Source organism: Protobothrops mucrosquamatus, unplaced genomic scaffold, assembly GCF_001527695.2.
Source record: "Protobothrops mucrosquamatus isolate PMUCROS unplaced genomic scaffold, P.Mucros_1.0 scaffold1933, whole genome shotgun sequence".
Classification (NCBI taxonomy): Eukaryota; Metazoa; Chordata; class Lepidosauria; order Squamata; family Viperidae; genus Protobothrops; species Protobothrops mucrosquamatus.
This window is the reverse complement of record NW_015388054.1, coordinates 57,225-74,373: the sequence shown is the minus strand read 5'-3', so window position 1 is coordinate 74,373 and position 17,149 is coordinate 57,225. Positions and strand designations below refer to the sequence as shown.

The following is a 17,149-nucleotide window of genomic DNA, read 5'->3' as shown; positions in this document are numbered from 1 at the left end:
TGGCGTACAGTATAGCCATGCTGGCCACATGACCACAGAAATGTCTTTGGGCAACCTGGCTCCCTTGGCCAAGAAAGGGAGATGAGCACTGTGCCCTAGAGAAGACTGAAAAGGGAAACCTTTACCTCTCTGCTCTAAAGAGTCGGCATTATTTTCAGTTGCCGGGCAGTATGAAATGTTTATATACAAACCAAAACAAAAAAAATCAATATAATAATAAAATTAACAATAATCCCCAATCTTAAGGTTACTCATTCTCTCTCAGCCTTGGGAAAGAGGCAAGGGCAAAACCACTTCCAAAATCTTGCCAAAACCACTGCAGGGACTTGTTCAGGCAATCACCAGGAGTCAACATTGACTCAAAGCAATCCCCCAACACAGAAAATATTAGGAGACACTATGTGAGAATACCAACACTCGCGCCAAACATGACAGTCTCACAAGTTTTCAAGAATTTCTCTTTTAAAATAAAACTATTAATATTTTTTTAAAATATTTTTAGATTATGGAGACCATTGTGATTGCTCTGATGTCAAACACAATCACATGCTGCATTGTTAGCTTCAGACTAAGGTATTAAAGTAAGTAAATGAAATCCGGACTTACATCTACAATCATGAAATCCAGCCAGCACCAGGCATTGGTGAAATAGGCTTGAAAGCCATAAGCCACCCACTTCAGAAGCATTTCTAAAATAAAGATGTAGGTGAAGACCTTGTCTGCGTATTCCAGTATGGTCTTGATAGTTTTGCGCTGCTCAATATATATGTCTTCGAAAGCCTATGAGTTAAAATACTACTACAAGTAAGGTCATAAAGGCAAAGGATTAAAGATGTAAGAGGAAAAAAAAGAGGAAGGAAGAAAAATAAAAAAGGAAATACCTCGATCCATACTGTATTCGATATTTCACAGATTTGTTTTGCATTAATTTGTATCTCAATTATATTTTGGATAGTTGTATTTTGTTATTCCATCAGGATCATTTCTGCTGCTTTTTAAAATAACACAATGTTTACTACTTCATAGGCCCTACTTATGAATCACCACACTTATTTGCCCCATTATAAAATACTTCCTGTATTTCAAAGTCATCAGGATAAACCTTTTTGCCCCAGTTGCTTTGGGGCCTTCCCATCTTTGTTCCCATTTACCTACTCTATCTGTCTAGCCAGCCTGTTTCTTTTCTATTTATTGCTACATATATGTAGGGATGTGGGTCTATACATATGTTGTTCATAGTATGTTTAGGTGTGTGTCATGTATGTGTTTCACTTTGACAGTGGGCAACTAAATTTCATTTTTGATGTGTGCCATTGTGCCCACAGTATAAAAATGACAATAAAGGTTATCTTATCTTATCTAATGTAATGTAATAACTCGTTCCTCTCATTCTCCCCTACCCATCCTAACAATCAGTGATAAAGAGATTTCTTTTGCACACTTGTTTCTATTTCTATTTTTTTTAAATCACTATGGTTACAGGTTAATAAAGTTGGTCAAACAGGTGCATTACTAAAAAAGTAAATTTGCCACTCCATAAATTTTTAAGAAAAAAACAACAACTTTTTCTCCAAGGTGGGGGATTCAAGGTTATTCTATTTTTCCCTTCCATCTTTGTATTAAGAAAAGGGTTCTTTTTCTACCTTTTCCTGAATAGCAGCATGGTAGTGGTATGTGTTGTGTGTGAGTGTGCACTTGCACCCACATATACATGCGCACAGCACAGTCCAATGAAACTTGGAGCAAGTGCTGCTAATTGGTTAAATAGCCAATCTACTTTTATGCAGAATAAATCCTCTTCTTGTATCCGGGCCAACAGATTCCTATCCCAACCAGATGGCAATTGTCTGGTGGCGTCTGGAATAAGAAAGTGTTTCTACTACTTATTTTCACCTCAAAATATACAAGTATCTTGCTTAGCGAAGCCCCCCCCCCCCCCGAGAGAGAAGCCCAATTATATGGCAGCAGGAATGGCTACAGATTTATCCACAGGTGCTTTCCCAAGCATCACACCTAATGCTCCTTCAGTCTATTTCTGGGCGTCATTTGGGGGCTTCTAGACGTTGTTGAAAATGCTGCCATAGAAATAGTTTTGAATCTGGCCCTTAAATTATCACTTGGTTTCATTAACATAAGAACAATGAAGAGGCAACTAAGATGGCCTCACAGAGCATATCTGCAAAGGATCAGAGGTCCTCAAGTGTACACTGATCATGACACAAAAAGCAGGTATATATATGTACAAGTTGTCTGCATGTCACCACAGTCGCAAAGGGCAGAAGCCACCGGATAGCTCCAGTGCCTCTGGGTCTTCTTGTACCCGTGCAACGATTTTTATGCTTGCCAGCTTTCGTCAGACCCAGGTGCCAGTTCCTCTGTTGGTTCCGTCCAGTGCTGGTTCTTTGTAGCTTTCCCTAGATCCACTCTGCCTTCAAATTCTCTGAAGACTTCTGTCAACCTAAGGAAGCTTTTCCTGGATTTTAATCTCTGATGAACTGCTTGTAGGCCATAAAGAGGGTGTTGTCTAGTTATGGATGATTTAAGCCTCTCTGTGTATGCTGCTTCTTCTCTGTAAACAGCAGGCAGGGCAATGCCGGCTAAGTTGTACATCTTATCTAGAGGGATAGGTTTAAGGCATCCGGTAATAATTCTGCTAGCTTCATTCAGAGCAACTTCTACTTTTCCAGTGTGTGATGATTTATACCAGCCTGGGCAGGCATATTCTGCCAGCCTACTGTAGAGCTATTGTCCTAAGGACTCTTGGTTTGGCACTTCAGGTAGAGCTCATTAATGAGCTCTACCTGGATCAGCCTATCATATGCACTTAACAAACCGTGTTATATAAATGGCTATTATATACATGCTGCAGAAATCGAAAGAGATGGGAGACAGTGTGGAAAAAGAACCAAAGTTTTCTGAAACTCTTCATTGCCATCTGGTGGTTGTGAAGATTTTGAGCCCATATATAGCATTCTTACAACCCATATATATGAAACTGCAAAATCCCTATAGATGTCAAACTAATAATAATTGACATTTTATGTTCAATGTACCACAGCACAGGACTTTAAAAACATTTTATATTTTCAGAATTGAACAGAGTTAAGAGCCTGATCCCTTGCATTTATACATGTTTAAAATACTAGTGTCTTAAAGAGCTTCCAGAAAGAATCTGTTCAAAATGAGGCAGGTTCTACCACATTCTTTATAATCTATTCAACAACATCGTGACAAAGAAATAGGACCTTGGTGACCTAGAGAAATTTTTTAAACTCAGCCAGCTATTATTAACAAAATGAAGCAAGGCAAAAATAATATAGCTATGAGAGAAGAACATCTGAAACATGTATAAGTATCATATGATTTCATATGTCTCTATATTACATAAGTTAAATGAAAGGTTTTATTTGATGCTGAAGTGACCACTGATACTACCAGACAAGTTTTCCTCATAACCAGGATATCACCAAAAGCGTCTCCCTTCGCACACTCAATTTCATTTGTATAAATATTGAGGTTGCCCCTCCAATTAGTTCATTTACTTAATTTCAAAAGCAATAGAACTTGGAAGCATATATATGTGAAGTGATATGGAATGCTGTTGTAACACAAGCAACAGTTATCCTAGATCAGAGGTCCCCAACCTTTTGGGCACCAGGGACTGGTTCTGTGGAGAAAGGTTTTTCCGCAGACCGGAGAGTGGGTGGTTTTGTATGCCGCCTGCATCCCATGGATGGGGCTTTGCTTATTTGTGTGGATCAGTTGCTGGCATGCCACAGCCTGGTACCGGTCCACAGACCGGGGGTTGGGGACCCCTGTCCTAGATAACTTGATTATCCTACAACTGTTTCATTTCCAATTGAATATGGAATTCATTCAACTTACCAAAGCACCACTGCTTAGAAGAATCATGAAGACAATGAAGGTTTCAAACCAATTGTGTTCCACTATCTTAAAGCAAGTTTTGCGAAGGTTCCACCAGCATTTGCCTTTCCCAGACTCTATATTGATCTGACAACATCTGAATTTCTGTACACAGCCTAGAAAACAGAATACTTGCATTAAACAAACTTAACAGTCATAAAAAATAACCATTACCTATGATAACACAAACTCTTTATAGAAACCCCTGCAATTTGTTTCCAGAATTGTGTTTAGCACATGGAAAGTGTGAGTTTCTATTAACTGACAAAATGCCAATATAGCAAAAGTCTTAGCAAACAGAAGGAAAGGAGATGTTATTTCAGATTCCACTTCCTCTGCAAGTTCCTGGGCCACCTTCCCCCGTTCTAATGTCCTTAACCCAGAAGCGTCCCAAATGTGTCAAATGTTGAAACAGAGTCCTGTTGTGATGACACAAGCTCTGCCCTTTATGTATGTGCCTTCTATAGCTGCATACACACACAAAAGGGCAAAACTAGTTTCACAACAGTACAGGATTAGTTTGTCTGAACCCCAATGGTTTGGAATAAATTTTTATTAGGTACAGGTAGGAGCCAAAGACACCAATGGGATTTGCTTTGTTACTACACTATTTCTGCTCATTAATTTCTGGAGTCTTTTCTTACATATTTTACATATTCCAAAGCCATGGCTACAGCTCGTCAACACTCAATGTATGAATAAAAAGATGGAAGAAACAATACGATCCCCTTGATAACTTGGGTTGTCTTTGAGGGAAGAAGAACATGATAAAAGTAATTTTCTGCTGTTCATCTTTAAATCAGCATTAGACTCACTTATGTCAGATTCACATATCCAATTAAATTTTATAAATCACTAGTACTAAATTCAGCATGCATGATAGATTATCGATGAATAGATCATCAACATACATGGCACTGAATTTAGAGAGCTACAAAGGTTGGTTCAGGTTTCTTCTAAGACATTCCTCCTAAAGATCTGGGGAATCTTTAAGAATCCACAGGGAAATAAGCAATCTTTTCAAATGGTCTCTCTCTCTCTCTCTCTCTCTCTCTCTCTCTCTCTCTCTCTCTCTCTCTCTGTGTGTGTGTGTGTGTGTGTGTGTGTGTGTGATAAAAAGTCTAGTTGTTTACTTTGTTGCCTGGAACATGTTTTACTTTTCCATTTGTAGGCATATTGCATTTGTCCAATACTCCAACTGCATTATTGATTGCGAATTATGAGGGATAAACGGCATGTATTTTCAGAAATAATAGTGTGAAGACTGAGGCTGGCAAGGCCAGAAGCCTAAGACTAGACAGGACTGTTATTAAATCATGGTACAGGTGCCCTCCATGTCCACAATTAAGAAATAAGCTACAAGAAGTTCATTACTATGTAAGAAAGGGAGAAAGATATATAAGATATAAGATCTAAGCATTGCAGCTATGAATAAAAGACTTGATTCTGCAGCAGCTATATTCATTATTACAGCTTCTTAAGACTGCATTAAGCAATTTAAGCCCCACCCTTCACAATTGCGCTTTTAACTTCTAGAAACATGCCTCTCTACTTACACTGTCATTGTTACTACTACCTTTTCAGAGGTTGGTTATTTCTTTCTTACCCAGGTTAAACAAACAGTAATTAAATATATTTCAAAGGCAACTTCCCATACTTTCTCTACTTTTTTTCACTGATTAAAACACCCCACAATCTTTTTTGCATTCTACTTAATCACAGAAAGAAAATGAATCAACAGGAAACTTCTTCTTTTGCAGTGTCTAAACAGCAATTTACTGTTCGTATTCTGGCAAGTGAAAAACCCTCTACAACCTAATTCTCATTTTCTAATTCCAAAGGTTACTGTCTGCCACATTACAAGTGGGCTTGCAGTCTGAGTCTTTCATAAACTTGCATTTTTTTCTTCAGAGGCCAAGAAATTGATTCCACAATAAATGACTGACACATAACCTTTCAGTTACTAGCCAGCAAAGTTAAATCAAGGTACACAGCAATACAAAGATAATTACAAATTGCAGATTCAAATAAAAATTCCTGGTGATATCATATGCAGATTAACAAGCAACCCTTGGTTGAAAGCAAGGGTTGAAAAAGGCAATAATTTGCAAATTTCCCAATGCAAATTCGCAATAAATACACACAATAACCACAGTAAAGTTGGTCCCTTTGATACATACCATCAGTAAAACAAGGTTTTGGTTGTGGTGGGCCTTTTGCTGCAGCATCAGATTCTTTGTCTCCAATAGATGCAAAAATAATTGTGCTACCTTCAGTGGAGCTGTAAAGACTTGTTTTCTGCAAATAAAATCCCACAAGGCATTTTAAAGAAAACAGTACTTATTCTGAATGGAAGTCATGCATGCAGTTGTGATACTTTTCAGGGATAAGCAAATTTCAAACTTAGGAGGACATGTCCTATTCTCTCCTTTTCTACCACTCTTACAATATTAGGCAACACAATATCAACAGTAGAGTCCTTCAAGTTTCTAGGTTCTATTATCTCCAAGGTCTTGAAATGAACACCTAACATTAGAACCATCATTAAAAAGACATAATAAAGAACGTTATTCCTTCATCAACTCAGAGGAATTATTGAGTCTGTCATTTGTACCACAGTTAATTGTCTGGTTTGGCATGGCAACCAAACAGGACAGGTACAGACCTCAATGCATAGTTAGGACTGCAGAAAAAACAATCGCACCAGTCTGCCTTCCATTGAGGATCTGTATACTGCATGAACCAGAAAGAGGGCTGAGAAAATATCTACAGACCCCTCACATCCTGGACATAAACTATTTCAACTTTTCCCCTCAGGATGCTGCTATAGAGCAGGGGTATCAAACTGCCGGCCCATCCGGAAGCTGCGCCCACCCCATTGCCGGCAATGGCAAAATCGGTCCGATACGTTGCGCGACGTCATGTGACATCACGAGTTTGACATCCCTGCTATAGAGCATTGCGTAAAGAAAGTCCCCACCTCCCGGTGCCTAAGCTCTGCTGAACCCTTAATTCCCATAGCTTTGTCTCATTTCTCATCTTTTCTCATCTTTCCATCATTCCTATTATCTTCTCCTATTGGTTTATGATTTATCAATTGTTGTTTGTAACTTATGATTAATGATTGCAACTATGATTTATGACCTATGTCCTATTACTTGATGCTTATGTGTACACTGTGAGCTATGCACTGGAGACAAATTCCTTGCGTGTCCAATCATACTTGGCCAATAAAGAATTCTATTCTATTCTATTCTATTCTATTCTATTCTATTCTATTCTATTCTATTCTATTCTATTCTATTCTATTCTATTCTAGTCAAAGAGAGTTATATGCAAAATAGTGAGTCAGGCAAGCAGCCATATGCTGCATATATAACTCTGCATATTTCAGAAAATTGTAAATGGTATTACAGCCAAGCTTCTAAGGCCCTCCACATAGAAAGCTATACTGGGTTTCCCTTCAAAGATTCCTTTCCAGTAATCTAATTGGGGAAAATGGAATGAGAAGTGTTTTACTTACAGGCAGTCCTCATTTAGCAACAACAATGGCACCAATGATTCAGTCATTAAGCAAAGCAGTCACTAAGTGAAAGCCTGACAGGGTTTACAATTTTTCTTCAGGTTTTTTTTTTGCTTTGCAGATCTGAGAAGGGCATAAATGTGAGGATTGGTGGCTATGTTAGGTTTTTCATCACTGTTGCTAAACGAGGTTGTTGCTAAACGAGGTTGTTGCTGTATTTCCGTTGGACAATTAAAAGTCCAAAAGAAATTATTGCTGATCGATTGAAAAGTATCCAGGAGATATCAAGTCACCTTTGGCCTAACCATCACATACCCAGTGTGGTATATACAACTTTCCAGGGCGGAAATACCTAGAAACATCTATATTTTCTCATATGTATTGTTTCTATAGCTCAGCATGATTTAATTATACTTCATGAAGATGAAACGAAATCTTTTTTAAAAGTGTTGGCATCAATCTGGAGAGAGTTGTGCTGAGGCCATCAGTAAATATTCCATTCTTTTACTCTTGTTAGTCACTATCCCTTTTTAAAAAAACATTTATGTCTCAGTCAATGGTTTGGATTTACGTTCAGCTCTTCCCGTTATCTGCTGACTCCTCATAAGAACTAATGGACGTTTCAGATTAATATATGACATGGTGCAGAAACCTGAGCAAAGCTGGTGATAAAAATGGGATGTCTTGTCTGCTATATGCACACTTACGTATTGTAATGTCACTTTGCCACTTCCTATCATTGAAACTTTTTGTTTAATTGAAGATCACTTGAGCTAGGAAAAAACAGTGCTAAAATACTGAACAAGTATCACAGATGATAAACCATTTTTTTTCCAATACAGCCAAGGCAACACTGAAATCTCTACAGTGAAAGATAACAAATAAATTGCATTCCAACAGCCTTTGTTTTGCATTCTTTCTTGCGGAAGCACAAATTTGTTAATTTCTGCACATTTAAAAACTATTTGTTATTTTGGTGCACATATAGATATAGATATCCAGATTGTTACTGGGGGAAAAATCAGATTGTGACTATACGGATTTGATATCTACCAATCTTGAAAACATCATCACATATGCAATGTGATTTAATGTAGCATTCTAGGCAAGTACAGAACTGATACAAACTGGAAAAACAATCAACCTATATGAGTTTCCAAAATAAAGCAAATTAGTTTTGGTAATGGTGTTTTCCAATCTGTTGCAATGTTATTACCATAAAGTATAACATCAGAAATGAAGTATAACATCAGAAATGAGTTCAGCGCTACGCAGCTGGATGAATATAATGAATGATGAAAGCATATTTAAAACAATATAGGATCACTATTGGTGCAATCCAATTTCCTTTTTTAATTTGAAAGATACAAAATAAAAGATACAGAATAAAATATATTTTATTTTATTCTTTAAAATAAAAATACACACATTTATAAATTTATATTGTTTTTCATTCAGTTCCTCCCCCTTTTTTAAAGGAAGGCCATGAGTACAAAGTGAATGAAAACAAAATATTTATTTATAACACATGGCTATTTATCTGCCACAGCATCACTGGGCTGCATTATCCAACCCACGCAATAATATTTCACAAGGGAAAGTCATTGTATCATCCTGCTATGTTGTCTTCCTTGAAACTGTCTTCCTATAATTACCTGGGTGAAACAAACTAGACTAGATATTCAGATATACCATCTATAATCTCCTCATGAGAACCACTAGAGTTTTAACTTCTATTTCACAAAGCTGACAAGGCTGCATAAGCCTTGGGTTCTCTTAACTTTTGACAGCAGTTGTCCTAATCACTGATGGCCAGAACAAATTATATCATAGGAACATTTTCTCCCATCTTGGCTGGGGAAGAATGCTATCAGAGATCTCCCAACTCTTGGAGAAAGCCTCAGGCTGGTTATCTGAACAAGGCAAATATTTCTATGGCATTATTGATTCCAAAAAACAAAATGGGTGCTTGAACATGGAAGTGAGGAGACAATGGGGATGCCATCTCGGTCAATGCCTCTAATTTTTCCCCTGAATGATTCATTACAACAATCCCTCCTCTATAACTGGGCAGGAATGCATATTATTTAATCTTCTGCTACTTTCTGAGGAAATGGAAACTTTTCCATTCAGATCACCAAAGAGCTGATAAATTGCCTGAGGGAAGACACTTGTATTCAGTTCCTTGCCTGTTACACAAATGATTTATCTGTTATTGGAAAAACAGGCCATGTAAGAATTGCAAAGCGCTCACTATAAGGGGGCTATAAGGATTGTGTCTATGTTAAAATAATCATATATCACTCTCCTTATTACCGTAGGCTGAGCTGTAATGTTTTTGCTTTCATCATTCTAATGTGGACATTTTTCTTACCAAACGTTACAACAGCAACTGGACATATTCATTCTGAACTGGATTATAAAACAAAGCTAATAGAAAATGCTTAAGTAGCTAGATATGTGTATCATGCTAGATAATTTCAGATTATTTTTAATTGTTTAATAAATAGTTACTATCATCTTCCCCTTTATCCTTCAACCTTAGTAGTTTTCTCAGTTCTTCAGCAGAACATCTGAGAACAGATCTGAATGGTGCCACAGCATTCCAGAGTAATAAAGTTCTCATTTCCACCTTTTTTTCAACCTTCCCCATCCCAGCTCTTCTTTCCCCATGATATTATTTTTCCCCCCTCATCTCACTGAGTCAGCTTCTCACTAGGCCTTGCCTTCCGCACTTTAAATTTAATACGATACCCTGAACATACATCCTGGAGCCTTCCATCCCTGGATCAGAAACAGAAAAGATTTGTGATTGACTATGGCAGCTTATATCAACCCCACCAGATCATCAGTTGTAATAATCTCCCTGTTTGGTGGAGAAAGCCAGGAGCCAGGCCGGTTCTTGTTCTGGGGAGCAATAATAGTGAGGAACTATGTCTATTTCCTGAACCCAGAGGAATCAGGAAATCTAATTTCTCAACATGAAAATACTATGAAATGGAGTTCATCAGACCAGCAAGGAGAGTTAAAAAGCTAGAAGAGAAAGAAGAATTTAATGGATCAACAAGAACTGTGAAAATGTGTTCTCCACATTTTACACGAGTTTCTTGCTGTAGTAGAAAAGCTAAGGGAAGTGCGGAGAACGGAAGAGGATTGGGGACGGGGAGGCCAAGCCAAGAGTGCAAGGACAAAGGAAAGGATGGAGAAAGGGAAAGGGAGGACAGTAGTGATTATTGAAATAATACAAGTGCTTGAGTGGCACCTCTGTAATGCCATAACATTTGCCAGATGAAGCTGGGGTGCTATAAGAGGCTATGCCTGATCTCTTAGCAGGCTACCTACAGATTCTGAGTTATGCACCCAGAACTCTAATAAAATTTAGAGAACTTGTCTTTTTCTCTATGTGTAAAAACACTCAAGTTATGACTGAATATGGAATTTACCTTAGGCACTTTTCAGGATAGGTTTACCTCCTAGTACCTATAGTTATAGTTGTAGTTATAGTTAGTCATAGTTAGTATAGTTTTATACTTATAGAAAGACCTGTTCTAATTGGACATAGTCACTTATACACGTAGCAATCATGTTATACATTTGACACAACCTTGATGCTTTATGGACAAAAACGTTAAATTAATTTGTATCATCAAAATCTGTATGTCATTTATAGTTTTCTACTCTAAGGCTCAGCAAAAAACTTAACCTAAGCAAAAAGGTCCATTGAAAATTAAATATTACATAATTTTAACATTATGATATTCAATTAAGTTATGCTCAGTAGTTTACTTCCTATGGAGAAAACCACTGGATAAAATCAATGATTTTATTAAAATCAGAATTTCTTTTAAACCCAAGACCTATCAGAAATTTATAATCCAAGACAAAGTAGATCCATAGACCATGCATTAAAATGCTATGTAACAATAGTCAGACATGGTGAAGATTGGGCATCGATCATGCTGTAATGCAAGTCACATGACTCAAATACTAGATCAATTCATACACGTTTCTGTTCATTTGCAATGGATGAAAGTGGCAGATATACTGTAAACTGATTATTAGCGTGCATGCCAGTCAAGTTTTATTCAACATTGAACATGTAGATTTGCTAAGACAACCTGTTCAAAAGAGATGACACATGATGATCTGCCTTGTTTAAAAGCACCAGATCCTGCTTGATTTTAGTCCTGTGAGAAATAAGAATGATAGGAAACAGGGTTGAAGATACCAATAATTGGTTTGCTTCTGTTTCAGTAAATGTGATGAGTATGGTTTCAAATGTTTCTACGACAATATTCAAAACAAAAACCTGTGAACAGTAGGGCAAACATAGCAAGTGAATGAAAACTCAATTTTAAAAAATACACAATACTGTTTGTTGTGGCTTCTGGTATGAACCATGGCTGACTGAAGACACCTGTGTGAATGAGCAGAGATGACAACTACTGTGAAAAACTAAAAATGGACGAGTAGATGAGGCCTTCAAATCTCTCTGAAGAAGAGATAAAGAGATCACCCTGAATGCTCTGAATGGCAATTTCCTTCCAGGAAACCATAAAATACAAATCTCCCACAGGTTTGAGCACCAGGAGCTGAGGGAGACAACATCTTTGCTGTCTTCAGCGGTGGAGCCTTTGGTCAGCAGAACTTTCTATTTACATTTGGAAATGTTCAATTTAACCATTTTATGGACATTAGAGATCTTCAAAACAGGGAGCTTAATTTATGACACCTGGTAAGTTTTATTTTCTTCTTTGGATTTAAGAAATTTTAAGCAGACTTAAGAATTTAAAATAATACACAAAAAACCAAAAATAATGACAAAAAGCAAAAAAAAGAAGATGTTTATTTAATAAAGTTTTAGATTGAGTGGTAAACCAGAGAGATTTGGAATATTGGTTATTTTTGCTGTAAGATTTGAAAAATAAATATATAATTTATTCAATATACTTATGGAAGGTAACTGAAATGGAACTAAACCTATATTAGGAATTGAGGCTTGATGTAGCCTGCAAATGGACACTAGAGGGAACTAAAGGACCAAGCAGAAAAGAGTTAAAATGGCTAAGCCAGTTATAATTTTATCTTATCTTTAAGAAAGTTTTTGCAATATGGACTGAAATATTAACAACTATAACTAATAACTAATAACTAATATTTCAGTAAGGATACAGACTTAAGTGGATATACTTTTAGAAAATATCGAGAAAAACTAAAAAAAAAAACCTTTTACCTGTCACAGACATTATAGAGTCAGGGCAAGGCACGGAAGGCAATAAAATCAAGATTACCAAAACAGGAGTATCAAAGGCAAATCAAAAAAATCTGGGCATGAAAACAGCTGTAATAAGAAATCCTGGAAAATGCCTCTTTATGAGATTTACAAAGTAGGCTGGTTAAACCTTTGAAGACTCCTTTTAAATCCAAAGTTATGAAACATCAAATCCTGAAATGCCATAGGAATGATTTAAAAGTCAAGGAAAAAAGAAAGAATACAAAGTTGGGCTATTTGACCAGGGATAAGCTATTTATTCGATATTTCTGGCAAAAGTCCCTAGTGGACTCTTTGCTGAATTAGGATTGAAAAGATGATGATTTCTAGATTGGGTTTACTTTCAAAAGTTAGGTATGGGGAGAAGATTTTTTTTTATTTGTAATTTTAAGAGAGGGTGAAAAGTTAACATACTAGCTTATGCTTGGTGCGATGAAGGTTGGAAACACTTCTTCATTATTGTCTTTGTTGCCTTTTTTCCTTTCCTTTTCTTTATTCTGCACCTTCTAAACTTTTATTTTTCTTTCTTCTAGTTTAGTTTATATTCATTTTTACTATGTTTATTACTTTTTTTATAATCATACCTCAGTAATAGAAAATTTTTAAATGTGCTTATATTTTCTGCAAAAGTAATTGGAAGATTCTATTATTTAATTCTTTCTTTCTGCACTTTGGCTTTTCTTCTTTACTTTTTCTGAATTTTATTAGCTTGTGTCAACTTTCATGTGGTTTGCAAAACTTAAATATTAAAAAAAGTTTTACTATGTTTATTAAAGACTTCAATAAAGTTATCAACCAAAAGGAATACTGGCTGCTATGGAAACCTCCACAGAGCAATCCCAGAAAAAACATCTATTAGACGAGAACAAAATGATTCCAAATAGATGAATCTGTGCATTACACTTTTCTACAGGGCAGAAATTTTCCTTTTGAAAAACTGTTGTAGGATTAAGAAAAAAAAAGAAAATCAGCTATGCAACATTGGGATACTCCAGCAAACTCATACGGACACCGTGGGACATTAACTGCTTAATAAACAGAACTGGGGGAAATAGGAGAAGGAAGTGTTAGGTATGTTAGTTGCCTTGAGTTATCAAAATAATAAAAGCAGGAAATGAATACATAAATAAAATATGTTCATTATATTAGGCATGTAGAATAAGTCACAGCGACCTTCACCTCCCTTCTTTTCCTGTGCATCTCTGAAATTGGATATTGAACTTTATATTATACAAATATTATATTCACTACCTAAATTGCAGCCAATCTTAATTACAATAAGAAAAAGCAATAATGTGAATAAAATTTGATCTGAAGCTGAATTGTTCCCATTAATCTAATAAAGTCTAAGTAAAGTTTGTCTATGTTTGTCCAAAGCTTCTGAACTTGGGGTAAAAATAAATTAAATTGTTAATCCGCTGTTCTCTTGTACACCTTATTCTCTGTCCCTTCCTCCCATAATCATGTTGGTATCAAGTTCCTTTTGTGACTGAAAGTGGTTCAGCAGGAGAAGACAATGTACGGTACTAGAACATCAAGTGGCACTTGAATTACTTTGAAAATAAATACTGTTTGTTAACAGACTTTTGGCAAGAGTAAAGTGGCTCTCCCTTAGCAGCTTATTAGATGGTTAGATAAAGAGAAAGGAGTTGGCAGAAAGAGGGAGAAAAAGGGAATGCCGTTTTTGGCTCCCACCCTCACTAGCCTCATCTCTTACAGCATTCAGTGTTTGCCAACAGCTTATAAACAATGAAGATGCTTCTCTACTTGGGGGACAGGATACAATTTATATGCACAAATAGAGAAGTGAAGGTGAATAATAACATTCCATGCTCAATTCTTGGAGAATGAGGCAGGTCTACTTATAGAGAAAAAGACACCTGATATTTATTTATTTACTTGAATAATTTATTAGCTGCCCACCTTCCTGAACTAGGGCAGAATCCTAGTCCCATTATCTAATTGTTAAGATTTGGAATTAAGTTTGGGGAGATTCAAGTTCAAATCCATCCTTAACCATGGAAGCTCACAGGGTGACATATAATTAGTCCCTATCCCTATTGTAAGGGAGAAAGGGTATCTAGGTAGATCAGTTGAGTTTCTGAAGGAATATAAATCTAAATAGATAAACTATTAGACAACAGCTAAAATGATGATGATGGTATTATTACCTGATTATTATTGTAATTAGTGTTACTTCGATTAACACTATCCTCAGAAGGGCATGCGCGGATCCCTGCAGCTCCTGGAGGCTCCGAGCACTGCTTTTTGCAATGCTGTTTTTGGTGTCGCATCTGTGTGTGTGTTTGCCTCACTGTTTTCGGTGGCGCTTTGGGGGATGGTCTATCCCCATTCGCAGCATGGCCGCTGTCCAATCGCCACGCCATCTCTCGGGAGGGCAGCATTAGCTGCCAATGCAGCGGCAGGGAAGATGGAAGGCAATCCTGCCCACCAGATCAGCCTGGCTGGGGTGGGAAACCGAATGGCACAAAAAGCAGTGCTCAGAGCCTCCAGGAGCTGCAGGGATCCGCATGCGTCCTTTGCAGTCGTCCTCCTGCAACATGCTGCCTCTCCCTGTAAATCTGGCTTGCCTAGGGTCAGGTTGGCCATCACAGGAGGCTCATCCCACATGTAGGCCATAGAAAAAAATACGACCCCCCCCCAAAATAAGCCCTAATGGGTCTTTTGGGCCTAAAATAAATATAAGACCTGGGCTTATTTTCGGGGAAACATGGTAGTTCCTACTTCAAACACAACATAATTTTATATCCATACATTTCTTAAGTCAAGACATAGCTCATTTCAGCATTTTGTTAAAGATATATCTCCTAGATATTTGGGCTGAAAAAATAACTGTAAAAGTTACTGAGGTTTCTATGAAAATTAATTATGAGAAGTCACCACAGACTTCCGATAAAGTGGTTTTCCTAGATTATACAAAGCCATCATCTTTTCCACATATACTTTTTGCCTATTAAAAATGTATATGACTTTTTAATGATTTAACTGCAATATATTTTGATTTCATACTAGTGATAAATCTTTTGAACACATAGATGGTTTCAGATTGTCTTGAATCATCCTGGAAGAATCACTTGCCTTACCAAAATATCATTTCTGAACTAAAAGTAATCTTCTAAGCCAAGTACCATTAGAGGTGTGAGTGACTGTGCTTCATATGAGTTTTATTTTTGGGTCCTGTCAGGTGTCCCTTTTTTTTTAGGGGGACATCTTGAACCTACTAAAATGAGTCACCTTAATGAACCTAACTCAGCCATTGATTTGAAGTTTGTAGACGGCATTCAAGAACAGCATGTTGACAGAATTCTTCAATTTTTGGCATGGTGTGTGTCTTGCTCCACACAGCATCTCCTCCCTAACTTTCAGACTATGTGAAATCTGTATTCCACTCAACTCTTTGTAAATATGTTAAATTTTAGGACATCTCTGCACTCAACAATATACAGATACATGTTAGGTGCCATTCTGTGAATGAAAGGACACATACCATACATAGTATTGTATTACATGGTGAAAAGATAATTAGGTTGTCACTGTTTAATGGTCACAAGTCAATACTAATATGTAGATTAAAAACAGTAATTTCAAAGAAATCCCAACTTACCAGATTTTAACACAACAGACTTCATATCGAGTAGACCAAATTTCTTCAGTTATTTATGTCATTTGTGTAATTGTATCATTAAACAAATGATACAAATGAAGTAAACTGCTGCAATGCTCTGCTTTTCAATTCTATTGGCCATGCATGAATGAACAGCTCCTCTCCCAATTAGTCCAATAAAAAGAGATTTTATTTTATTGAAAAATTAAGAATACCTTTAAAAGATTTAAGTCATAGAAAGCTAATGGCACTATGATATATACAGAAAAATAACTCAAGCATATAAAACAGTATTACTGTATAAAATAATGTCTTACTTCTTTGGTTTCTTCAAGTTCAGATATGCTGGTAAGTTCCTCTGTGTTGAAATGTTCAAAATCAGACTCTCCCACTGCTATTGGTACAGTCACAGTAAGATTTGGGTTATTTATGAATGACATGTGATCACTGTTGTCCATGCAGCTGGTAGCCATTATTCTAGGCCTCTGATAACCAAAAGTTTGGTTGATCTCCACTATGGTATGGTTGGGAATGCACTGATCTTTCTTATCATTTTGTTGATCAGCTGCACTTAATCCAGAAGTGTCCTTGCATCTTTGCAAAAAAACAATTTGCACAAATTCACACATCTTCCTCTTTACGTAATTTATTCCCCTCTGAATTCTTGATATAGCAATCTGTAGATTATTTGCTTCAGTTTCCTGCTCTGGAGCAGCAAGGCTGTCTGAACTGAAAGAACTCAATAATAATGCCAGGAAGAGGTTTAGCAGCTGGAGGATGGAGTAGGGAAATAAATTAATTAGAT

General features: G+C 36.7%; 1 protein-coding gene across 1 annotated transcript in view; it reads right to left on the bottom strand.

The window, feature by feature from the left end:
* LOC107294402 (sodium channel protein type 2 subunit alpha-like) overlaps positions 1-17,149 on the bottom strand; it is a 68,644-nt gene that overhangs the window by 16,103 nt on the left and 35,392 nt on the right. The window contains exons 16-19 of the mRNA XM_015823634.1: positions 16,662-17,114; positions 6,105-6,222; positions 3,886-4,040; positions 607-780 (exon numbers count right to left, since the gene is read on the bottom strand). Coding sequence (XP_015679120.1) covers positions 607-780; positions 3,886-4,040; positions 6,105-6,222; positions 16,662-17,114 — 900 coding nt within the window. The remainder of the gene's footprint in view (positions 1-606; positions 781-3,885; positions 4,041-6,104; positions 6,223-16,661; positions 17,115-17,149) is intronic.